The 27,286-nt window shown below is 33.2% G+C and overlaps 1 protein-coding gene across 2 annotated transcripts; it reads right to left on the reverse strand.

Moving 5' to 3' along the window:
• Window positions 1-346: 346 nt before the first annotated feature.
• LOC124352738 (ES1 protein homolog, mitochondrial-like) lies at window positions 347-26,469 on the reverse strand. 2 transcript variants are annotated; one of them, XM_046802378.1, is made up of 8 exons: window positions 26,307-26,461; window positions 21,792-21,884; window positions 19,055-19,163; window positions 18,500-18,640; window positions 11,976-12,127; window positions 4,160-4,323; window positions 2,311-2,387; window positions 347-661 (listed from the first exon to the last, which is right to left on the reverse strand). In XM_046802378.1, the coding sequence occupies exons 3-8, from the start codon at window positions 19,151-19,153 to the stop codon at window positions 515-517; spliced, it is 780 nt and encodes a 259-aa protein (XP_046658334.1). In that variant the 5' UTR covers window positions 19,154-19,163; window positions 21,792-21,884; window positions 26,307-26,461; the 3' UTR covers window positions 347-514. The 2 variants fall into 2 exon arrangements, with proteins under 2 accessions (XP_046658334.1, XP_046658333.1); XM_046802377.1 differs by lacking the exon at window positions 21,792-21,884 and having other exon boundaries at window positions 26,307-26,469.
• Between the last annotated feature and the right edge of the window lie 817 nt (window positions 26,470-27,286).

The following is a 27,286-nucleotide window of genomic DNA, read 5'->3' on the forward strand; positions in this document are numbered from 1 at the left end:
TTACCCAATATAATTTTAATGCACTTTATACAATTTTTTAAAGTGATTTATCTTAATGAAGTCAAGTTTTGGTTCTGGACTAATTAATAGAACCTCAAACATCAAGATGATATGACAACCCTGTCCCTTTCCCCATCATAGAAAAAATAACTTACATTCTGGATAGCCATTTAAAATAACACAATTCTTATAATGAATCATTAGTAGTAATACAAAAGAGATATTATCCTAATTTAGTAAGTCGTTAACATAAATTAAATATTAGTGTCTAATTACTTATATTTTTTCAGTGATTCATTTCATTAATGCAAGTTCTGTACATTTCACAAAAAAAACACAGATGCAATTCTGGAAAATAAATATAAGATTTTATTTAACAACAAATACAGTACAATCTTTTCTCAAATTTACAACAGCCTTATCATAAATAACGATACCAAGTTCACAACTTTGTAATCGATCACATTCCACTTCCTCTTGAGATTTTGTATTCCTATAACTGAGTATACAATGCTTATGACTTATCCCGGATGCAGAGAAGCATGTATTTGATCATGCCACCAATTCCATCATCCACCTCATGGAACTGTGCTGGTCCATACATGTAGGCCGGGGTCGAGAACACTGAGTTTTTCCGATCAAATGTTGTTTCGTTCACATCCTGAAACATTTGCCATTTTTGAGTTAGTTCTTAACTGTCAGCGCTAAATAAATAGATCAGCGCTAATTTGGTATGACGACAATAAATGTGTCTATTTTAGAGTTTATAAGCTTATGTGGTCCCATACATGAGTGTTTGTTAAGATTTTTTTAAATACGTACTTACAACTTGCAGACCATCTACTAGGATAATTTTTAAAGTAAAAATGGACTGTTAAGGTCAGACTTTATGCTCCCGATTGATTACAAATATCCATATTTTTAATTCTTCGAAAAATTACACAAAGGTAATTTCAGTTCATGGAGTCCTGTCACCGTTTTCTTCACACAAGAAATTTTATTCTTCGGCCTGGCATTGAAGAAATTGCATTTTGGACATCTCTTCTAATTCACTGAGCATTAGACGTCATCTAATTACACATTAAATAATGGCAATAATAACTAATTTGAAGTTCACACATATAAAGTTAGACATAAATCTACACTCAACGCACATCTACACATTACGATTAGTTATAGTAATATAGGCTCTAATCTAATTACACATTAAATAATGGCAATAATAACTAATTTGAAGTTCACACATATAAAGTTAGACATAAATCTACACTCAACGCACATCTACACATTACGATTAGTTATAGTAATATAGACTCTAACTAATCTAATTACACATTAAATAATGGCAATAATAACTAATTTGAAGTTCACACATATAAAGTTAGACATAAATCTACACTCAACGCACATCTACACATTACGATTAGTTATAGTAATATAGGCTCTAACTAAGAAACAATCAGCTACCACAACTGCTGTCACACAGCTTACTCTTACCAAAAGATTTAGAACATGCACTTTTGTCTAGTAATTGTAAAGAGTAATGTCGTTGGCAATGTTTTATTTACATATTTCTATAACTACTGTAAATGAAATTTCCTTAAAACGATTAGACACCTAAAAATAATAATTTAAACAATGTTTTTACAACCCTTTATCAATTGGCTACAGTTAGATTAAAAACTAAAAAGTTTTGCTTAAAAATAACTTAATTACAATTCTGTTATACAACAAAAAATATAACACTGGCAATAATATATATTTGTATTGCTTGTTTACCACAACATAAAATTTGCAGCACATATATTACAGTACAAACTCAATATAAATTATGTTACAACCAAACACTATAATAGCTATACGAAACAACCTTTATCACAGACCACGGATGAAGAAAAACAAAACTCAAATATATGTTTCATACAACAAAACACAGAGATATAGAAAAAATAGTGCAATATTTAGTATTATCAAATTACAAATTGTCAACATAGTTGATGTTAGCATTTTTCATTTGGTAATGCCACAGCACTGAAAGGAATAAATTAGTTATCACAATCATGACGCAAAGTGAATTGATAAATTTCAAATTTTTAATGAGTAAAGAATAACAGGTGAACTTTTATAAGAAGTTCTTATCTAAACCTCAAAAAAATTAAAAAGTTTATCTGTTTTCCAATACATGCAGTTACATTTTTAATAATTTTCCAGTTTTTTTGAAATGTTTAAGTGACTACATAGCAAATCTTTTGATTTAAATGTACAGCTTTACTTATAATTAATTAGGAACAACGCAGCTTGTCCACTCACTTTATTCTCCACGATAGCTCCCATCTGCTCAGCTGCTTTGATAGCATCTCTGTACGGCCACTTCTCTTCATCACAGGCTAGAAAATTGAATATAACCAACACAATAAACGATTAGTTTAATTACAGACCACTATTTACACAAATTCAACAAACCCAAACATAATTGTAGGATTTTTTAAATAACACAAATGTGAAAAAATATGTGTATAAATGTGTAATGTCAGCCACACACTGAGGGCAACACTCAAAGTTGCAGTGCATTGTGGGTTATTAAGAGACTTGATTACTGTGTAAAATATTTATAAATAGCAACCAGGTAAACATAGTACTGAGGTTTTGCCTGTTAATGCAAATTAGAAGATGATGACTGAGGTTTTCCTCTTGCATCAAATTGTCTTGACATTGCAGTTTGTGTATATGAACTATAGTACGGACACATCATTGATTGCATGCCTGGCCGTGTGAGCAGTTACCATACCCTACTCTTTCCCTCACCATGTGGTGTTGTCACATCGTCGTATCAGCTGATTCTCAGTATGAGACAACACAACGATTTCTCACTTTGTTGCAGTGTAAACACTTGTTAATTTAAATTGTGAAGGTAAGGGATTCAGGAACATAGATGAGAAGTAACGATGAACACTCGGTAATGATCGCTCGGTTGTTCAATACACTTAGTTAATCTTACGTTACAGGCAACACCACACCACAACCCAGTTTTGCATCGATATGTCTCGTTCTATAATATTTTGTTTCTATATTTTACACTCTGTCTGGTTTCTCTGTTTTTCTAATATGAATGTTTTTGTTTGCTTTCAAATATATATGGCAAATGCTGGTGTGATGGAAGCAAGTCAATAGACACAAATTTTACTAGTGATGATGGAAGACAGTATAATTTCCTATTTGAAATTTATAGGCATTAACTCCCACCATCCCCATACAAATATTGAACTGTTTATTGAGGCACATTTAAATGTCATTCAAATGTTCTACAGTTCATGGTAACCCTTAACCCTTAAATACCTTCAATTACTGAGTCTCTACTACACACAGATTTAAGTCTCTGCGTAAGGACAACTGTATGATGTAGGTACTCGCAACTAAATTTTTGGATATGTACAAGGAACATGGATAGTTCAAACCTCAAGGAGATGGTTATAAAAAAATGTAACCATCCACAAAAGAAAACATTTTAACTTCATATATTTATATATTACAAACCTTAATTTTAGAAATATAATTACATTACTCTTTAAACTGCATACTGTATTAATACACTGTAACAAGCAAGTAAGCAAGTAAAACGTGGTGGCTAATCAGTCATGGGTGAAGTAGAGACATGGAATACTTAACTTTACTGCAGAGAGATAAGGATAAATGTATGTAGTATGTATGTACTGAGTATGGACACATTGCTAATACTGCTAATTAATTTGTGGAAATCAAACAGGCACAGCAGCTCACTTGTAAACATCATGTGACACCCTAATCAGTTAGTATGGCTACGACCTGAGCAGCTGTGCACTTAGCTATAGTGAGTCAAATAAAAGATTAGGTGTTATAATGAATGTCACCTTCTCTACTTCAACGAATTCCAATTCCCAAAATAATCTATGATTAACATAAAAATGTTGAATTACCCAAAAGAATATTTGCATTTATCATTCTCTTTGAGCATTACACAATAATACCAGTGTCAAGAGGCCTAAAAACCTACACCCATAAATGTTGCAATGTACTAGAGTGTAAACCGCTTTGGATCAAGAAACCACTGAATCATATGAACCAAATTTCTGTACTGTAAAAACTATAAATCTTTTTTGGATGAAATATAATAAAATCTCACAGTTTTGTCCCAGTGTGATGTTCACACCACACAAGATTCGGGCAGCCAATATTGGAGCTATACACGTGAGTCCGATGGGCTTCTTGCAGCCATGGAACTGTTGGATCACTTCCTTCACGTCTGGTAACACAGAACATTCCGCTCCCTTCACTGCAAAGTCGCATCTGTAATTTTGCACAACAAAAGATTTCTTTTAAAATAACAGTACCCGACCATGTGATAGACTAAAATATCTACAGGTGTTTTACAGTGAAAACTAAGAGACATAAAACTCAAAAGCATTACAAAAATTAATACTTTTGAAAAAAAATCAGTGAATGTGTTTTTTTAGAATAATGAATTTTAATAGTCAACAATATTTTGCATTTTACACACAACAGGTGTAAGGAATGTTAAAATTGTCATGTAAAATTTGCCGTACACATTATTTATCAATACCTACAGTTTCACAAATTGCACGAATATTTCACCAACGGTCAGACCGAATCAAATTACCAACATTTTCATCTGTTTTTGACATTGAAGAGCAACCTGGCTATGAATCATCTACAACGTCTTCTCTGCCATCTTTGAAATGCTTAAACCATTCAAAAACAAGTAAGTGCCTATGATAAACATTCACTGCCATACACATATTTCAGTAAATTATCAATTTCTAAAGCAGTTTTTCCGAGTTAAATTTCACAATAATTCATTACTCTACTATTACACTAACCATTTTATCCAGCAAAACAAAAAACAATAACGCAAATGTAAGCTCTGACTAAATGTTGTTCACAGAAGTGAGACTAAATGCATACTAAAGAGAAAGGTTCACACTAAACAGATGGTGAGATATGCCACCTTGATCCGCATCAGTGTCAGTCTCGTTATTTAATAACCACACCTCGTATTTTAAATGATACAATATAACACCACTGGTTGCTTTGTTTAATCAACCAAAATCAATGGTAGTAACCCAGTCTGTTTTTGCACTAGTATTATAATATTGTTTTACACTTTTAATTTTGAATGTATACAAAACTAAATCGAATACAAATAAATTATAGTTTATATATATATATATATATATATATATATATATATATATATATATATATACATATATTTAAACTTATAATTAATAGTTTATATTTTTACTTTTTATACATTTTTTTTAGATTGGCAATGTTCGATAAAACCATCACCAGCTTATTATTTTCTTTTGTAGGACTAAAATTTCATTAATCCACAATTACCATAAAAGATTAAACTATACCTAAAAACTGAACATAGATTTGAAAAATATGCAGATTAATATAATTTTTTTTATACAGCTAGTGAGTTTTTTAATTATAAATAAAACGTTAGAATATTTTAATTGGATGTGATTAATACGAAGATCGCCCAAGTCAAGTTATAAATTACAAAAAATTTTGTAAATGGTGAATTTAATTATTATTCAGTTTTCAATTATACAGGGTGATTCAAAACTAAACGGCAATCTCTCGGGAGTTATTCTATAGCTAAAAACAAGTAAAAAAGTTCATATAACCATATGCCCGGAAACGCTTCGTTAGCGAGTTACGCCTAGCGAAAGATTTCGCCCGGATTTCAGAACCCTTGGTGAAGTCAGGCCGTATAAAAATGGTAAAGGTAGTTACAACAAAGATACAAATACGATTGTTTTTTTTGTTTTTTATATCTGACAAAATTTATTAAAATTCGTCCCAGAGCTGTAAATGCAATACTTTCAGAGATATCTTACGTAAAACACAAGAATTGGTGCAAAGAAATAACACATTTTTGTGTTTAACGTAAGATTACTTCCATAAATGTTAAATAAAGGTCATTTTTTTCTTAAACAGATTTGTAGAACATTTAATTCTGAAAAGATTCATGTGAATTACTTAGGAAAAAAAAAAAATTAATAATAGGTATTGAAATTTAGCTTTATTTAAAAATAAAACAGACACACAAAAATGCATATTCTTATCTGCATAAAATATTAACTAATGTTTAGGTTGTGAGTAACAGCTGATCATTTATTCTAGACTGAACATTACATAAAATGTATTTACCTTTATAAAACTTTAATAATCACCTATAATAGTTGCTCAAAGTGTCCTCCGTTGTTAGCAATGCACGTTTTCGCACGACGAATCCACTCTTTTCTAGCGCGTTTCATAACGTTTGGAGCATTCTTGATAGTTTCTGCCGCCTCTGTAATGCGATTACGTAACTCCTCTATGGTGTTATAATCCGTTTTGAATAAACAATTGACTTCATCCAACCCCATAAGAAAAAGTCTGCTGGCGTGAGGTCAGGAGAACGTGGTGGCCATTTTTACTGGTCCATTTCGACCAATCCATTGTCTACCGTATGTATCATTTAAATAGTTTTTCACATCATTAGAAAAATGTGGAGGTGCTCCGTCGTGCATAAACCATGCATTTATTCTGTTTTGAACAGGAATATCTTCCAAGAGGGTAGGCAGGTTTGTTCTTAAAAAATTTAAGTACGCTACTCCATTAAGTCGATTAGGGAGGAAAATGGACCAATCAAATTATCACCCCAGAACACCAAGCCATATACATTGACTGAAAATGTATGTTGAAAATGCCTCGTCGCAGTTTCATGTGGGTTGTCGTACGCCCAAGTATGGGTATTACGAAAATTTACAATTCCATTTCTAGTAAAACAGGATTCATCAGTAACGAGAATACGCCGAAGAAAATACTGATGTCGTAAACAATTTCTTCTTAACCAGCGGCAGAACATCTTCCGTTTATTAAGATCTTGCTGTAATAAGTCTTGAACACGTGTTATATGGAATGGGTACAACTGTGCTTCATGAAGTGTCCGCCATACGCTTGACTGGCAAATATTTAACTGACGTGATAATCGTCTGGTGCTTGTGGTTGGTGATAATTCTACAGCATTTATTATTGCTTGTTCATTATTATAGTTCCTTGCGCTACGTTGACGAACAGTATCTATTCGCTTCGGTTTAAAGCTACCAGTTTCTCTAAGTCGTCTCTCCACAGCTTCAAATGTTTTGCGATCAGGTGTTCTTCGATGTGGGAAAAGTATCACGATATTCCCTGAACTGCAGCTAAACCATTCTTGTTAACTTTGCCCGTAAAATCAGTATCATGTCCGTATACTCTTCAAACGAATACATACCATTTACATTATCTGCCATTATTTACTAAGATAATTACATACACTTTTATAAAAATATTTAATAAAATATTTAAAAAATAAATATTTAATAAAATATTTTATACACTTGTATAAAATATTTCCAAATAATCACAGGATCTCACAAAATACAATCTTCACACGCCACAATACAAAAACCTCCATAAAGGTTATTCAAATATTACTTCATGAACTTAATTGTTGATCAGCTGATAATTGCCAACCTTTGCAAAGAAAATATGACGATAAAAAGTGTTGAATAAATGATCAGCTGTTACTCACAACCTAAACATTAGTTAATATTTTATGCAGATAAGAATATGCATTTTTGTGCGTCTGTTTTAGTTTTAAATAAAGCTAAATTTTCAATACCTATTATTAATTTTTTTTCCTAAGTAATTCACATGAATCTTTTCAGAATTAAACGTTCTAACAAATCTGTTTAAGAAAAAAATGACCTTTATTTAACATTTATGGAAGTAATCTTACGTTAAAACACAAAAATGTGTTATTTCTTTGCACCAATTCTTGTGTTTTACTTAAGATATCTCTGAAAGTATTGAATTTACAGCTCTGGGACGAATTTTAATAAATTTGTCAGATATAAAAACATAAAAAACAATCGTATTTGTATCTTTGTAACTACCTTTACCATTTTTTTATACGGCCTGACTTCACCAAGGGTTCTGAAATCCGGGGCGAAATCTTTCGCTAGGCGTAACTCGCTAACGAAGCGTTTCCGGGCATATGGTTATATGAACTTTTTTTACTTGTTTTTAGCTATAGAATAAGCTCTCGAGAGATTGCCGTTTAGTTTTTGAATCACCCTGTATATACCCTAAACAGTAATGGAAGTACTGTAGCAGCGATATGTCAACGGTTAGTCCATAGCAAAAGTACGCATTGTTGTAATATCGCCAGCTGGTCCTCAACAATGTTCTACTTTACCAGCAATATAAATGGCCAATGGTCAAAAGGGTTGAAGTGGCTTTAAAACATCATTCATAGCTGATGTTTCTCTTTTGTTAATGATATAATAAGAGTCTCCATCTTGGTTAACATTCCATACATTTGATATTACGCTTGACTGACGGTGGTGGTTTCACTGATGCCTTGCCACCACCACCTCTTGAGGTATAATTATTGTCAAGTATGAACAAAAAATTTGCCAAAAACAGTGATTTGCAAGGACAAAAACATTATAACCGATAAAAATGTACTGAAACATGCAGTAAAATGTGCTTATAAGCAAGAAATGTATAATATAAGCATAAAAACAAGTCATGCCATCTTGTGGACATTCAGATTGCAAACCCCATCTGGCAAACTAATGCATATTTATACATAATGTTGTTTTTGCAGGATAAGTTTGTGATTTCTTATTATCAATCAATCAATCAATCAGTAGGCTTTATTCGTGAACATCAAGTACAGTACAGAATAAGGGTCAACAATCGATAAAACAAATAAAAAAAATTAAATCTAAGTAATACATAAGGTCATGTCTCTCCTTGGGATGTTCTACAGCATGTCACAAATTCTTCCAGGCTGTAGATTGATTCTTTCAGCAACCAGGTCTTCAGGCTTCGTTTTAGAATTTCAGGATTGTCTTCTTTCAACTTAGGTGGGAGTAGATTATAGAGTTTCGCTCCTGCATATGATGGTTTTTTGGAAAATAGAGATGTCCTGTGTATTGCCAGGCTGAAGTCTTGAGCATGTCTTGTTTGCAGGCCATGAAGATCACCATTTCTAGTAAGTCCTTGTTTGGAGGCATGTACAATGACTTCAATTATATAAATAGCCACAACTGTCAATATTCTTAGTGTTTTAAATACCTCTCTACAACTATCTTGATGTTGGAGGGAAGCCATGATTCTTACTGCTCGCTTTTGAATGAGTAGGATCCGCTGAAGGTTCTTTGAGGACGAGCTGCCCCATAGAATCACTCCATATCTAACATGAGACTCAAAAGAGCGAGTGATAGACTGTCTTTGTAGTCAATTCTGTACTCACCTCCGTGGTTCTTCTCAGTACATACAAAGCGGTGTTGAGTTTTAAGCAAAGAGAATCAATGTGGCTGTCCCATGAAAGTTTGTCGTCAAGAATCATTCCAAGGTGCTTCGTTTGTTCAACAGTTGCGATCTTGGGTGTTCCAGAGACTTTGTTCTTGTGCTTACCCAAAATCATCTGTGTTGTCTTCTCTTCGTTAAAGACCAAGTCATTTGCTATACAGTAATCATGAGCCATGCTGACAGATATGTATGAGGCTATTTCTAAAGCCTCAGCTGATTTGTTGTTGGATAGTAGCACAGTGTCATCAGCATACATGATTGTCTGACTGTAAGGTTCCATGAATGTGGAAAGGTCGCAAGTGAACAGAACGAACAAGACTGGTCCCAACACAGACCCTTGGGGGACTCCTCTTTTTACTTCTCGTGAAGCAGATTTTATATTTACTGTTCTTCCATTAATAGTCTGTTTCAGTTCTACTATTTGTCTTCGTTCACTTAGATAGCTATGAAACCATTGAAGTGTTACAAGGATACGATAGTAAAAAGGTCTATAACTTTGTTAAGTAGATCGAGAAGGTTGTCATTACTTTCTTTTCAAGATCAAACTAACTATGATGTTATTTTAGTGTTCAATACATTATGTCAAGCTATCAATCAAGTTAAAAGACAACTACTGTATACTTAAAATTGTAAACCTTATGGAAACTGTAGTTAAATGATTACCATGATATCAGTACGCATATTCAGCAGTTATTATATTGTATTAGTATAATAAATTGTATTTGGAAGTAAAGTAACTATACAATGGACGGTCCTTGCCACTTGAAGAGTAAAGCTTACCTTATTAAATTTTTTAATAAACAATGTTTATTTCTAAAGATTTAAATGCAAAGCTAAGACAAACATAACCAAATGTATAATTCTTTTCTAACCCTTTTAGTGCCAATGTCCTGTTATCCGGACGTCTAAAAAAACTATGCATAAAGTGCCAACATTCTGTTTACCGGACGATCTAAAAACTAAGCCTAAAATGCCAATGGTTAACTGAACGTCACGAATAAAATCACTAAAAATTTAAAAATAAACACTTTATTTATTTAGAAACCTTTTCTTATTTATAAACATACGGTTTTACAAAAAAACCATGATTATAGTATTTATAACTTATACAATGATTTTATTACAGTAGGATATAAAACAGTGGCTTTGAGAACAAAAGCCTAGACCAAATGTGGTTGACCTAACAAATGTTATACCAAGGCATCCTGCCAGATGTCTCAGAGGAGATACAAATCTGACATGTATTTCGTAAATATCCCCAATGGTAGGAAGAACTGTTGTATTTGTAGTGCAGCCAGCACAAAAGCTGGTGAGAAGAGAAGAAAATCAATATTGATGTGCAGATAATGCAAAAAGGGTTTGCATCCCAAGTGTTTTCCTTTTCATTACTGCTAATTTTGGGGTTTATTTAATGTTGTTCCACTTGAAAAACTATATAACTCATACAATGTACAATTGACAGTTTTAGTTTTACTTTTGTGATGTTCATAATTTAGTGGACTTGACAGTGAATTTATTAAATAAAGTCCAGTTTTTTTTTTAGTTTGCTTTTTTTGTCCATCACAACAAGGAGGTCAAAAAGCTTTATTCCAAAATTTAGGATTTAGGTTCAAAAAGTTATAATAGTACAAAAATCTAAAACTTTTTCATGGAAGTTAATTTTTTGTAATAAAAATATTATAATTTGATTCTAGTTATTTTTACTATTTTATTCCAATATATTTAATTTTTATCTATAATTACAAAATAAATCATTAAATTTGTGTAACAAATAACAAAGCTACAAAAATAATTTACCAACACATTGCAAAAAGGGATAGAAACCCTCTGGCACTGGCATGTAAACACCTGTAATAAATTACTTGGCACTGGCAGAGCATGACTTGAAAAATACCTATAGCACTGAAAGGGTTAAATGCCCGTATTTCAAACATTATTTTTATAAGACAATGGATACTAACATAACAATAGATAGATATTATATGTTAAAAATGTTGATCCTGAAAGGATGTTAAAAACTGTTTTAATTTTTATTTATGTCAGTTTTAACAGTTAGCAATTACAGTCAGTGCTAACGTATCACTTTAAATATTTAATATTAGAATGCTACTAAGCAGTGCCTGCAGAAACTTTGTAGAGCAGTCTAAATCTAAAAGCACTTGGTCAAGTGATTATTCCTTTTATTTTATTTTATGACATTCAATTGGCTTGTGTGCAACAGTGACAGATATAAGTGCCAAATTTTCTAGTATGTGCATTATTCTTGTCTAGTCTTCTGTTTAATGGTGTTCAAAGTTAAATTTTATAAAAATGGAATTAGTGAGGCTAGAAAATTTAATTACTCAGAATTTTAATTATAATACCTAATTTTGTAGTAACAAGTAAATTTTCAAATTAAGTACACCAAAAAACGGCCACGGATTGAAAACATTTAACCTGACAAATTCAATTAAAAATTATCACATTAAGTAAATACACATATATTACATAATATTGTTGTAGTAATTTATGTGTTTGAAAACAGATATTCACATTGAATATGACATAAACAATCTACTCACAAGTTCTTGGCAGCCCCAAAACCTCCAGGGAAGACTACCGCATCATATTGCTCCGGGTTCCTGACCAACTCGGACAGAGGGAGAATCTGACCTCGAGCGATCCTGGCAGATTCCACTAATACGTTGCGGCAGTGAGTTGTGTCGGGTTTGCACTATAACAGCCGATATACTCATGATTGACATATGAAAGTGATAAAAGACTAATGACTCCTGTAGTGCTGTAGTGACTACTGACTGACTAAAAAAATTAGTTCTAAAGATCAATGAGCAATGTAATAAACAATAAGAGACCAAACAAATGATGTCATGTGACATTGAATGTGCAAAATTACAAAACCTTCATTTGTTAATCCTTTTATTTATAATGTTTTTTATTTATCAAAACATATATCACATGTTTTTCAAAATTAACATGTTAACTGTGGCAGCCGCCTTATGGCGTGGTCGCTTATTAGGTTTGGTGTTTACTTAATATATACCAGCAGTGAAGGTATTAACTACATGTATTATAGCTAGACATGTATTGTACAGTATACTATTTCTTTCAAGATCAATAACAAATTATGACAACCGCTGACTGTCATACGTCACCACAAACTATACTATAGACATAAACAGACTAAACTGATCAGCTGGTACGACACTTTCACTGGTGACGAGTAGCCTTGAACTTTCAACTCACCTATAAACCATCTACCCTCTCTTTCACGAAGGGGACACTGTCCAATATCCTTGAACTTCATCACAAAAAGATCATCATCATCAGATGTGCTTTGTTTATTTTAAACTTTTGATGTATTTTGTTAAAAATTCCTGAACTTATCTTACATTTGTCCCATACATAGTAAATTTAAGTTTAATTCCAGGATTTCCCTCACGCTGGACACCCTAAATATATATATTTATATATATATGTAAAGACAATAAAGACATTTATTTATCCTTCGGCAAGTCACATAACAAGCAACAGACATCGTCAATACTAGAAACTATTAGTTGACTAATTTGTCACAAGAGTGTTTTAAAAACATAATCCTATTAAGCAATAGTACTTACTAGCCTATACACAATCTAGACTAAGTGTTAAAATTAAATTAAAAATATTCTTCTAGGTTGTACAGTGGATTATTTACAAGCCATTCTTGTAATCTCTCTGAAAATTTACGATGGTTTAAATTTTTCCAAGACACTGGTAACTTATTGAAAAGCCTTATTCCCATGTTTTTATGGTAATTCATTGATTTTGTAAGTCTTAATCTAGGCAGCTCAATTCTTTCTTGGTTTCGTGTATTATGAGAGTGTATGGCTTTCTTTGTGTATAAAAATGCAGATTTTTCTTTATTACCATTAATACATCAAAAATATACAAATTTACAACAGTTAAAATGTTTAATTGCCTAAAAAGAGGTCGACAGTGATCACGCGGATTAGAGCCAGTTATGATTCGTATAGCTTTTTTTTGTACAATAAGAACCTTTTGAATGCCTATTCCATTACCCCACACAATTGAACAATATCTTATAATACTTTCGAAAAATGAAAAATAGGCCATTCTTAAATATCTTGGAGACACTTTATTTTTAAGGTTTGCAAGTAAATAAATTACTCTGGACAATCTCTTACAAATATAGGCTATATGAGTTTTCCATGACAGATTAGAATCAATATTTACACCTAAAAGCTTCACTGTACTTAATGAATATAAGAGATCTTCTGTTTTTAAGGTTACCAACAGATGCTGTGTTTTTTCTTTATTTAGGAATAGTCCATTAGTTTCAAACCAATGAGTTGCCTCTAACAATGTGTTTTCTGAAATTATTTTTAGCTGATCCACATCACTATGATAAGATAACAATGTTCACTATGATAAGATAACAATGTTGTATCATCTGCATATATTGTAGAGTAACAGGACAAATTATTGCTTAGGTCATTAATTAAAACTAGAAAGAGTATAGGCCCTAAAACAGACCCCTAAGGTACTCCTAACTTAAATTCTAAAACTTCAGACAAACTGCCATTGTGGTCGACCAACCAATTGCTTACGCTCTGAAAGATATGACTTCAAAATTTCCAAATCTTTGCCATAGAAACCATAATACTCCAACTTACTCAATAAAATTACATGGTTGACTGTGTCAAATGCTTTACTCAGGTCACATAAGGTGACCTGGGCAGCATTTTTACTCTCTAAGGTCAGTAAAAGTTGATTAATTAAGCCATCAATGGCATGTGTAGTTGATCTAACAGGACGATAACCATACTGACTATCATTAAACAAACCAGAAGACTCAAAATATTTAAAATTTGTATTTTAAGAATTTTTTCTAAGACTTTCCCTATGACTAGGATACAAGAGATCGGACGGTAACTACTGGGTATATCTAGATTACCCTTTTTAAAGATAGGTACCACTCTAGAAAACTTTAAACTATTTGGAAAAAACACCATCATTTATACATCTATTAAAACAATAAGTTAATGGTTCAATAATTACCGAAGCAACCTTTTTTATTAAGTCACTGGACAGTCCGTAGACATCTCTGGATGAAGAATTTTTTAACGAAATTATTATGTTAAACACCTCATTCGAGCTAACTGGTGAAAAGACACAACACGAATTGGCTGACACCAAATTTACACTTTTAAGACACTGCACTGCACTCTCCGGGGAAGCTTTGACTTTTGAACTTATATCTTCTACAGCAGTGATGAAATAGTTGTTGAAGTCATCAGGCTGGATGCTGCTACCAAGATTGTTGACCGGACTGCGTTTAGCTGTTTTATTTATGATATTCCAGGCCGCTTTACATTTGTTGTAAGAATGTTCAATTATTTCTTCATTTTTCTGTATTTTAGCCGCTCGTAGTGCAAGTCTGTAGTGTCTTTTCAGGTTCTTAAATAATAGCAAGAGCTGATCGTTGCTATATTTATTACACATGTCTTTACAAAGTAGTATTTGGTTCTTCATTGCTGCTAGCTCCGGTGAATACCAACCAGTTGAAACAGAACCTTTTTCAAAACTCATATTAGCTGTACTAGCTTTTAATTTTTTAGCCTTCTTGAGTGGAAAACTAGTCTCAAATAAGGTCAAAAATCGTTCGAAAAAATTTTTAAAGCAGTTACTAGCTGTTAAATCAGGTGAAAAAGACTGGCACCACTGTTCCTCTTCGAGGAGTTGCATAAAGTAACTTATGTTCTTGGGAGTAATCAATCTAACGGTTTTTAATTGACTAGGCCTATCATGTGTGTAAGAAATAGGCTTACTCACCGAAAACTCAAAATGTAAGGCATCATGATCAGATAAAGATGGTCGTATGACTTCTGTAATATATTCATGTGGTTTCAAATTGGTAATTATGTTATCCAAGCATGAATTTCCACGTGTAGGCTTGTTGTTTGTGCAATATATGTCAAATTGCCTTAATACATTCAGAAATCTTTCTACTGTAGCTTTATTAGTAGTAACGTCAAAATGAGCATTTACATCTCCACACAAGATTAACTTGCACTTTAATCGAAAGAGAAAGATTAAAAGTTTCTCCAATGACTGCAGAAATATTTCAGTCCTACCATCTGGTGATCTATAAAGGGACACCACGATCAGAATGAATTCTGTGAGTTCTACACCAGTAACTTCAAAATGGAGTTCATTGCAGAAATTCTTCAGGTCAATTTCCTTAAAAATATGGTTATTAGCAACATATATGCTTACCCCTCCGCGAATATGAACACTGCGACAAAAACTGCTTCCCAGAGAAAAGCCTTCAGATACCCATAGTTCAATTTCATCTGTATTTAGCCAATGTTCTGCAAGGCATGCAACAAAGTATTTGTTTTGACATAACAGGAGTTCCAGTTCTTCGCATTTTTCCCTTAAACCTTGTATATTTATGAAGAAAATTTTAGCTAACTCTTGGTTTATGGTAGGCATAGGAACCAAGCAGTCGTACTGATTTTTTTCAGGGCAAGCTGTGGGCCTACACTGATATTTATATGGGTCAACTAATTTCCATTGACCTAATTTAAGGTTTGATCTAGGCCTACTTGTTAAGAAACTTTTTGGGCTAGACCATTCTCCCGGTTTAAAGATTCGGTAGATCTAGTCTTTCTTACTTTGTTTATAAATCTTGAGACGAATACATTCTCTGGCCAAAAATCAGGTGAGTATATGTCACTGTAGTAATTGGATGGAATGCTAACTTTAAATGATGAATATAACTCAGGATGTTTTGAATTAAGCTTTTCTACCGTGTAATCACCCACTTTACAGCTATCCAGAAATGTTTTCAGGTCTTCACACTCAGCCTAGAAACAAATAAGAACCTCATTTTATCAGATGTTGTAAGGTTATGTTTCTCTGTAGATTTTCCGGTGATGAATTGGTTCCTTTTCTTTGCATCCACTTCCCGTCCTAGATTAGGCCTAGCTTGAAATTTCAACCAGTTGTCATTATGTGTAGGCCTAGGCCTATCACTTTCAATTTTATTTTCTTCTCTTAGCTTTCTTCGTGACTTGTACAGTTGAAATTCTTCATTACTTTCTTGATTAGAGTGTTTAATGTCCTTATTATCCAAGTACACTTGCTCATCCCCTGAGACTGAGAGTATAGGCTTGGAAGGGCTGTTAGGCCTATCATTGGGTTTATTACTTCTATTACTATTAGTCAACGTTCTAGTATTAGTAAGTCCATTATCTATATTAGAAAATGTGTTTTTATCATGAAACATCAGTCTACCTGCATATGACTGCCTCCTGTCACTGTTATAAGTCAAAATTTCACTGATGGCGTCAGCTTGATTATTCAATGATTGACATAAATTATCATTGTCTTTCTTCAAGATACTATACTGTTCACTTATTCCTTTTTGATTTTCACTCAGATGGAAAATTTGATCAGTTAATATTTTTATAGTGTCATTACAATATGTATTGTTCTTTTCAACTGAAATAGTTTCAATTGAAGTGTCTTTCACTTCAGGCACTTTGAGGTTATCATGGCGGCACGTATCACACATCCATATAACTTTACGGCCCAGCATTATTATGCAATCATATTCTTTTTCATCAATTCCAACACATTTACTATGATACCACAACTGACAATTTCCCTCACACAAAATCGCCATACTATTTTTAGGAACATTTTTCGCACAGGTTCCACACTTGATTTTGCTAGTCGGCGCCATCTTCTATATGATATATTCTAAATATATATATATATATATATAAAATAAGAAAAAATGTTCATAATAAGCTAGGCCTACAAAGCCCACCTAATAACAACACTTGTAAAACGTTATTTTTCATTTCATTTTCATTAAAAAACGGAAATTACGCTTGTGCTATTTTTTGTATTGAAAGTACAGTAATATATTAACACTGTGCAATGAATACAACGTAAATTAAGGCCATTCTAAACAGCGAACATTGTGTTCTATAATGTTGAAACAATCACCTGACATAAATGATCTATTTTGTTAAAAAAAAACACAAGCTGAATATAAAACAAAACATTTTATTAATGTAAAAAGAGACAAATAACTCTTTGTAATAAATGTGGCATTTAAGTGATAGCACTGCAGTGAGATTGCCGACCCACAGCAGCGGTGAGTTTGCCAACCAAGACAGCCGTGTGAAACCACAGCAGCACAGTGAGTTTGCCAAAAAAGACAGATACGTGATACGGTAGCAGCGCAGTGAGTTTGCCAAAAAAGACAGATACATGATACGGTAGCAGCGCAGTGAGTTTGCCAACCAAGACAGCCGTGTGAAATCACAGCAGTGCAGTGAGTTTGCCAACTGAGACAGACAACTGAAACCATGCTAAAGGGTTAAGGAATGGGAGGTGATTATGTGGTATAATTATTGTTTACTCTTACAGAGAGTTAATGTAATAAATATTTCTTCAATTATGTATATTTCTTCATTCCCAAGATGAAATTTGACAACTTTCAAGTTTGTTTCTAACAATGAGGGATAATTTTGAAAAATTATCTATGTATCAACATAATCCATTCAAACACCCTACATTATTGTTCCTGCAATAAACTTAAACCTTTGCCTCTTGTCAACCACCAGTGAACATTATCTGTCTATGCCAATCATGTCTTAAATAAATACAATTCCTGCATGTTTTATAGAGAACTGATACAATAGATGGCTGATTAAACTAAAACTAAAAGATTAAAAAATACAACTACTAGAGTACCCTGCAAGAAAATAGTCCAATGACATTTTAGACAATGTCGCCATACTGCTGCTGACCACAAGCTGTTTCCACTATGACATGGCTACAATCACATATTGTCTGTTTGATTTATATGTTGTCTGTAAAACAGACAAATTAAATCATATGTACATATATTTGTTTATGGGAACAGCTAATCATGTTTACTTATTGTAACAGACATTGAGACGGATTAGTAATTCATACACATAAAAATGACAACAGAGTAGAGCGCGGGACTATTGTCATGCAGGCTGCTCTAGGCCATATTTACAATTATACACAAAATAATTACTTCAAGATGATTGATGATATCTGCCTGAGGAATGTCTGGAGCAAACATGTGAGGCACAGCTCTATTCCTGGTGATGTGGGATAGAACAGCACTGGCCTCATGAATCTCAGTCCCATCGTTGACCCCACATCCAGAGAGAACCTAATTTAAAAATTCAATATAACTATTAACTGTTCATTCCAAATTAATCCAACACTACTTATTTCCTACATCTCATTATAATAACACAGATTTATGTTAAATTACTTTAATATGTATTCGGTAATATATGGAATGCCCGCTTGGTTGGTCATTGGTTATGGTTTATTTTATAACCATATGAGCCATTGGTAATGGTTCAGTAAACTTTAACTCTAATTCTTTTAACAATCATATTTTATTTTCAATTCAGGTGTCAATCATGTTCTATTTTTCTATTCATAAGCATGATTTTATTTTAAATGCAATATTTTTTTATTTAGTATTAACTTGTTAATTTTATGAAGTACAATTTATTTTGCAATTTTTAGCAGACATTTTTATGTACTAGTAAAAGAATTAGTACAAGATACTTACCACAGCTATAGAAGGACAGGCTTTGGATGAATAACATGAAACAGCAAATTGATATTTTACTGCAGAAGAGCACAGGATGACTTTTACCGATTTCAACATTTTCTATTCTCTGAAACACCAAACACATATATAATTAAAACCAGTTATTTTTCTTATCACAGTAAACTCTAAAGTATTCACATTGAAAACCAAATTACTGTATTAATTGTAACAAAACTACTAACAACTCTTTCAAATAGCAAATTTTAAATAAAATTCATCAAACACAATTTTATTCTAATATATTAAAATACATCACTTACAGTCAAACTTATAACAAATTACTACTGACAATAGATGTTAACAAAGTGTTTAAACTACATTATATCATTACAAACATTCCTTTTAATAATTTAGATTTTTGGCAGTAAGCTTTGGCTGAACATTTGATTTACAATAACATTTAAACCAATTGGGTAATTATAAATAATCAGTGGTAAATAATTGTTTTACATAGCAAATTAATTAGGTTGTTCAGTGCCATCGCAGGATGGGTGTTACACTTGACACCATGACAACCGAGCTCTAAGGAGGCCGATACGAAGATCCAGTTCATCGAGGGTGGGAAAACAGGTTGTAAATCTAAGCGCCATAATTTTGCCATCTACAGTCAAGAAGAGTGTTGACAAAAATTGTTTTTCTTCCATTATGAATTTCTGCCAGAAGTAGGAGCAACATCTTTGTATCCTGACTTGACGGCAGTGTTAGCTGAGCTAAAACCTGTGGTCTTCATTAAGCCCACTGTACGTTGAGACACCAATATCCCATCCCAAAATGAGTGCAAACTTAATAAATATGCTTCGCTATGCTCATCAGTAAAGCAAAATAGCTGTAAATGTCACTTTTCTGTAGTAAAAGTTGAAGAGGGTAGGCTTCCTGACAAGTTGTTGGACATGTTCCTGAAGGATCTTGAAGTGAGAAGAAATTTCTAAATGTTTTCTTGAAAAGTGTCTTTAAACCTGCACTGGACAGTTCTTACTGGCTGTGACTGAATAGGTCACCTGATGGGAGGATTGTTGGGTCGTAAACCATGGTCGTAAGTCCTGAGCCAAGTGAAATGGATGAGATTATCCCACCAAACCAGCAGAGAAAATTATGTGGAGTCCCACACAACTTTGAATAAATTCTCAAAAATTTGATAGTCATCTGTCAAGAGTAATTCCATCATGTGCAAGTTCTGCTATTCATTTATTAGACTATTACTAGAATACTGTTCTTGTTTTCTCTCGGCTTATACTTTCAGAAAATACATTATTTTAACGGCCATATTATTAGTATTGACATATCAAGTGACCAAAAAACCTTTATAGAGTAGGTCAACACAAAAAATTATATTATATCACTAAACTGTCATGATGGTCACATCTGACAGACAGAAAAACTACCTATAAATTCCACTTATCCTGATGACTGCCAAGTTTTTAAAAGTAATTAATTTAGCTCATCTTTACTCCATATTGAAAGAAAACTTTTTGCTAAAGTGTATTAAAATAAGTTTAATATAATGTCATCAGACCTAGACCACAACTTTTTTCTTCACTATTTTGTCTTGAAAATATAACTGGCTACCAAACCTAACTAACTCCTATTTTTACCCTCTGATGCGAGTATTTTAACTGCTAAGATTTGAATTAGGTACCTAATCCATTGATATTGGCTCCCTAAAATCTGGTGTGTCCAAACATTTTGTTTACCACAGCTAGACAGTGGCTTGCCTGCATAAAAATGCTGTTTGGCTGTGCAAATACATTGTAACATGGATAATTTAATCACTTTTTTCAATTTTTATTATGTATAATATTAAACTAAAGGATTAATTAAAATGGTTGATTCTTTATAAGTTGGATTTTGGTTGATTCATTATAAATTTATAGACTTGAATTCCTAACAGTAGGTCTAGATATAGCGTCACAGTCCATGGCTGTACTGAACAGGATGTCTCTCAACAATGCTGGTACTCACAATATTATTTTTTTATTTAGTAGTGTGGGAAATTTGATTGCATCCAAGCCTTGCACCACAGTCAATCTCAATATCTACACATAACAACACTTAACCACATCTTTATTTAACTATAAATACAGCAAACAATCTTTAAGTTATATTAACATTCTGCCAGTTACTGATGCACAGTTAATTTCAAAATATTAGTTTATCAAGCCAAAGCAAGCGGAAAGCAACAAGAAGTCAATGGCAATAACATCATAGATCTCTGATGGTTCATCAAAATTATAACATATCACAACACACTTCAAATAATCATAAACAAAACAACCATGCATTATACTGTTGCTGGTCAGCACTATATAGTCAACAAGGAGCGATACTTGGATATGCGATACCAGCCAAATGTGACCTACATGTAGCAATGGAGGAGTTAAAAATATTCTCCTGGCATTAGTTAAAACAAGCTTCAAATGTAGTACAGTATTAAATCATATAATTAAAGCTACCATGCTATTTTCATATTCCATAACAACGGACCAAAGAACAAATCCTAAAAGATTATTATTGATGCCATTCCATAAAATTTCTGGATCATACACGCCAATGTAAGGAAACATGAATAAATATTTCAAAACAAAAGTTGAACCCTGGAAAACACACACTGTTTGATAATACATCACCATGCAGACACTCACACTCACACAAAAATATCAGCCACAGTACAATATAAACTAGACTTTCATGCTTCTACCCCCAATCAGCTCTGAAAACATCCAAGGAACATCCAAAAGAAAGAAATGTCCTCTTCACAGGCTTAATTGCAGGATTTGAGTAATCACGGTCCCTATTCCAGACAAAAGAAGTTATGAACCAATGATCTGTAAATTATCAGACGATAATTTTTATCATTGAATCAGCTGATCTATTTATTTATATACGGAGAACTCCATTTTACAGATAAGTACAACTAAGGCTGACACAAAAAAAGTGATCATAATCTAAGACAACATCAACGTTTAAAACTAATACAATATTATGGCAGCAGAACACAAAATTATGTTGATTAGAATACAAGTTTTTGCTACATTTGGATTTGCCACAATATATTATCTCAGTACATGATCAAAGACGGAGAGTTTACGCATCGATAAAGACAATATCAATAACAATATAATAGTAATCTTGAAAAAAAAACAACAATAATAATAATATTAAAAAAAAGACAACAATAATAATATCAAAACAACAACGACACAGCAAATAATTAACAAGAATAAATGCTAATGTGAATACAATAATGATAAATAGCAAATTAGCAACAATTAATACTAGTATGAATACAAAATTTTGCTAGTATATAATAAAAGAATAATAACAATAATAGAACAATAACAAAAAACAAACATTCACTGGGGAACCTGACTCTGGAAGATTCCTCTGATCGCAGATTGGCTGTCATCAAAGAAGTCGAACTGGCGACACAGCTGGTTGCCCAGTCGATGTAATCGTGGAAGAGGACCGTACATGATGTAGTTGGTGGGGTGCGAGCCGACCAAAAAACAGATTGCATGTGCGGGTCAATCTTGAAGCACGTAGATCAATGCGACAGAGTAGGTCAGAACAATCGACCGTGCCACGAAGAACTCCCCAGAGGAAAGAGGATCAGCTTGTTGCCTTTTAGTAGACAGAGGGAGAAGTCCAAGAGAGGCCTCAACTAGATCAATGGGTACATCAAGATAGTTATGACCCAGCCTAACACCGACAGCTTGGACGAAGCGTCGCTGGATCCTGTCTAGACGTTCAATGTGATTGTGTTGATAAGGGAACCAGACAACAGAACAGTATTCAAGTATACTCCTTACCAAGGACTTATATAGGATATTCAACGCCACAATGCCAAGACCACTCCTTGAAGCTCTTAGTATGAAGTTGAGCATTCGTAGGGCTTTGCCGCAGATGAAGTCAATATGCTTATCAGGGCTAAGATCTGCAGAGAAGATGACACCCAGATCACGGACGATTGTACTGCGAGATAGAACAGTTCCATTGAGCACGTAGTCAGACACCACAAGAGGTTGGGCAGAGCGAGTGAAAGAAACCAGTGAACATTTGGCGGCATTTATGCTCATAGTGGTGCACCAGTTCTCAATTAAGCATAGGTTCATCTGCAGTGTCTCAGTGTCAGAAGGGTCCCTAATAGCACGGAAGACCTTGACATCATCCGCAAACATTAGGCAGTCAACATTTAATGACTTGACTAAGTCATTAAGATAGAGATTGAAGAGAAAGGGGCCCAGGCGTGACCCCTGAGGGACACCAGAAGTGGCGGTGAAAGGTCTTAATAGGGCGCCAGCGAAACTAACTAGGGAAGTTCTATCATTTAAGTAGGAGTGAATCCAAGAAAGTAGGCTGCCACATATACCATAACAGTGAAGTTTGGCCAGAAGGTGCCCATGACTGATAGCATCAAAAGCTTAGCTAAAATCAATATAAACACTATCGACCTGGACGCCACTCGAGAAGGTAGACAAAATGAAATCCACATAAACAACCAAGTTGCTAACTGTTGACCTACCCCGGACAAAGCCATGTTGCTGCGGCGCTATGATATTTTTGAATTGGAAGCTCACATAGTCAAGAACTAAGCTTTCGAAAATCTTCCCCAGAACTGGCTGAATAGCAATAGGTCGGTAATTGTGGACATCAGAAGAATCAGACGACTTATGAATCGGCACAATTCTATTTAACATGGATCAGCTGATTGAGGCCTAATCAGCAAAATGTAACTCCATTCATTTTATCATGTTGGATATTTGCTGATTTAAATAGCTATTTGTAACCTCCATTAGAACAGAAATGGTATTATAGTAGCTACTGTACAAGAAATATCCGTTTACTCCCCCCCCCCAAAAAAATTGAAAAAAATTAAATTAAAAAAACCTGACTGACAGTGCATTTTTTTTGGTCTTATTAGTTCGTTCGTAGGGCAGTAGTCCAGGCACTACTTCTAGTATAAACTCGTCTTATCTTATCAGTGATAAATGCGCGCCGCTTATCTTTTGCCTGTAATGAAACCTGCGTTAGTTCTGTCTGAGTTTTTGTGTGTGTAAGCAGTCATGGCGTGATCTGGGCTTGGACTTTGCAAGCTCGAGTAAAAATTTTTCTAAAAGAGCAGCGGGCAAGCATCGCGTGATCTGAGTTTTGAATAGGCAAGCTAGGGTCTTTTTAGCGTGTGACAAGTACCATCGCACGCCATGTCAATAACTTCACTAATTATTCCTTGTCCATGTGGGTTTGTTTGTTTACGACTGGGGTCAATCGAAGCCGTCCTATAGGTCACATGATCCGCCCGGCCAATCGAAACTTTCCTGTTTGTCACGTGACTACTGTCAACTCATCAAAACGACCATGGGCGGCCATTGTTTTTAGTTTGATAGTCGAAAATCTTGTTATTTATGTGTTTTGTATTGCCAACATTGTACTGCCGAAAAACTGGTTTTTATATGTTAGCGATAATCGGGACTATTGTTTTCGGTGAAATTACGTTAACCTGTGTTAGTATGCAAAAAATTACGGCAATTGGAGCAGTAGTAGCTGATCTTAAGATTTACCTAATAATTGAACCACTTAGACCACTTATTAAAGTGTATTAAAAAAAACACTAATAGATAATTTACTGTAATATCTTTCTTGGTTTCAAGATGTTTCTTACATTTTATTTTTTATTTAAATGACATTTTTCATTTCATCTGTCTTAATGTCTTTGATTAATGGTTATGGTTTTTTATAATTTATGAAATTACGTATCTGTTTATATATTTCTATTGATTTGAAACTTATTACTTTAATTTAGTATTTTGTATTAATGTTGATACTGATTGATAGCTCTATTTTTCAATATATAAAGTATCGATGATTGTAATAAGCGATATAAAAACAGGTTCACTTATCGTACTCTGCCCTAAAACTTATTAATTTAATTTATATTATAGAGAATAAATGTGGCTGACACAATTAACGCATGTTCATCAACATTTTTTCTTGTGCCCATTAGGCTACTCGAATTATTTTACTTTCAATTAATTCCACGATATTGTTATTTGGGGTAGGGTACGATAAGCAAACCCGGTTTTTTTATATCGAAGAATTTAATCATCAATACTTAATATTCACATCTCAAATCCTAGGCTATCAATCAAATAAAAGTATCTTTAGTCCTCAATATAACAATCATATGTTTTAAATTAAAATATGAATTTAATAATTACAGTGATTAAACAAATTATTATAACCAAAATTAGAAAACTGAAGACGACCATATTTGCTCCTCTCACAGTTACAATTGTTTCTTTCTCACAAATTTCACATAGGAATGGGTTTTTTCGTACGAGTCTAAATGTTGAAGCCACGAAAAACATGTCTTATCATCTTTCAAAGCAATGTCGTGTAGTTTTCTAAAATTGACTACCATTTTTAATAATCAAATGTTACTTATGTAAAATTGAAATATTACCCTACGTCTATTATTTGAAAGTGTTTACAGCTGTTGATATAGATTATTTAAGTTAATTGTTCAAAATAATAAAATCAGTATGGATTGATTATGTCGATGGTAATGATTAAGTAGGTCGTTTGCCAATTTCGATATAAATAACCGGGTCCGCTTATCGTACCCTACCCGTTATTTGATACATTAAAAAAAGCTGACAATTAATTGTAAAGAAATATAATCAGAATATATTTATATTCGATAGTTAAGCTATTTTTAATTGATATTTTGGTTCATTGATTTGATTATCTTTGTGCCCACTTATTATACTGCATCCCATCAGTTTAAAATTGCTCACACTCTATAAAGGTTAAAATAAGTCTTTTTGCTTTTAAAAATGTGATAAATAAGTTAATTAATTTCTAAGCTTTTATAGTAGATTAATTCAACAAAACACAGAGACATGACAATGCCCAACAGGGCATTTTACGAAAATAATTGCCAATCTTGTCATGAAAAAACTTGTTAGTACAATAAAGTAATTTCATTAGAAACTTCTAAAACTCACAGTAATTATAGTCACTAACTCGAAAACCTAGTATTGTCAGAGCACTAACGAAACTATCCTATCCAAAAAATATATGAATAACGAATATTTAAAGTAAATAATGTCATAACCTAAGATGTGACGTTATTTTCGCACATACAAATAAAGGTTAAAACAACATTCCTAATAAATTCAAGACATCAATTTGTTATATTACTATCCATAAATACCTTTCTAGTAATTCATATAAAAAGTTGTAATAGGAATATAAAATTGACAAAACAAACTACAATTTCTTGATTATCTACTTTCTTTTGAGAGCAGACGTCAACATTTTAACCGAAGTAAAGGCAAAGCAACAATGAATGAAATCGGTTACAACTGAAGCTGCGTTCCCTTCGAGTTTTACTGCAGCTATACCAATCCGACTACTTGACTTAAAAAAAAACTTCAAATAATGGTTTAGTATTCATAAACATCAATTAAAATTCAAGTTCATTTAAATTAAAGTTTATATGTTGAATTTCCAAGCAAACGGTATGTGTTTCTTTTATATGCTAAAGGTTCAATTTACAAAACTACACAATCATTTATATTTTCAGTGTACCATTCGTTTAGTAAAGGCTTACCTCAGCCACGATACAAGCGGTAAGCGGTGAACGGTGAGTTTTATAGTGGTTCAGCGGTGGCTCAAAGTTAAATGAAGGTATTGTTGTACATACGAAAACGTTCAACATTTACTACGGCACGCGTGATCGGCATGCGGTTAATATACGGACGCTGAACCGCCGCTCGCTGCCAACCCATTTTCTCCCAAATGTATCATATCAGGTCTTGTAAAAATTCCAACTGTCATTCTGGTGTACTAAAAATTCACCGAACCGAACTCTGTCTGTTTATAGGGTGAAAACAGTACATTTTAGGCCTGTCCAGACTAAAACACATGCCTTTTCAAAATGGTGTTTTCAGTCACTTAAGATAGGAGTTGGACAACTTCGTTTCGATAGTCTCCATTTGGATGACTGACACTAATGTTTTGCCATTTATCTCTCGTATCGTGGTTGAGGAATTGCCGTTCTCATTTTACAATACTATAGCAAGGATCGTAGTGTACGGTCTTGTGGTTCAGTGCCACATGTGCCGACTCTTTCGATGGATTTTATAGTATACCGGTACATCATTTCCTAAGTTGAATCTATAGTTTGGTGCT

This window comes from Homalodisca vitripennis, chromosome 1 (genome assembly GCF_021130785.1).
Source record: "Homalodisca vitripennis isolate AUS2020 chromosome 1, UT_GWSS_2.1, whole genome shotgun sequence".
In the NCBI taxonomy this organism is placed as follows: Eukaryota; Metazoa; Arthropoda; class Insecta; order Hemiptera; family Cicadellidae; genus Homalodisca; species Homalodisca vitripennis.

Excerpts from the sequence above, each read along its gene's own strand:
- LOC124352738 (XM_046802377.1), bottom strand. The coding sequence starts at position 19,153 with ATGTTGAAATCGGTAAAAGTCATCCTGTGCTCTTCTGCAGTAAAATAT. Across the intron at positions 18,641-19,054 it reads CCTGTCCTTCTATAGCTGTG|GTTCTCTCTGGATGTGGGGT; the intron begins GTAAGTATCTTG and ends TTTTTAAATTAG. Across the intron at positions 662-2,310 it reads GAGCTATCGTGGAGAATAAA|GATGTGAACGAAACAACATT; the intron begins GTGAGTGGACAA and ends CAAATGTTTCAG.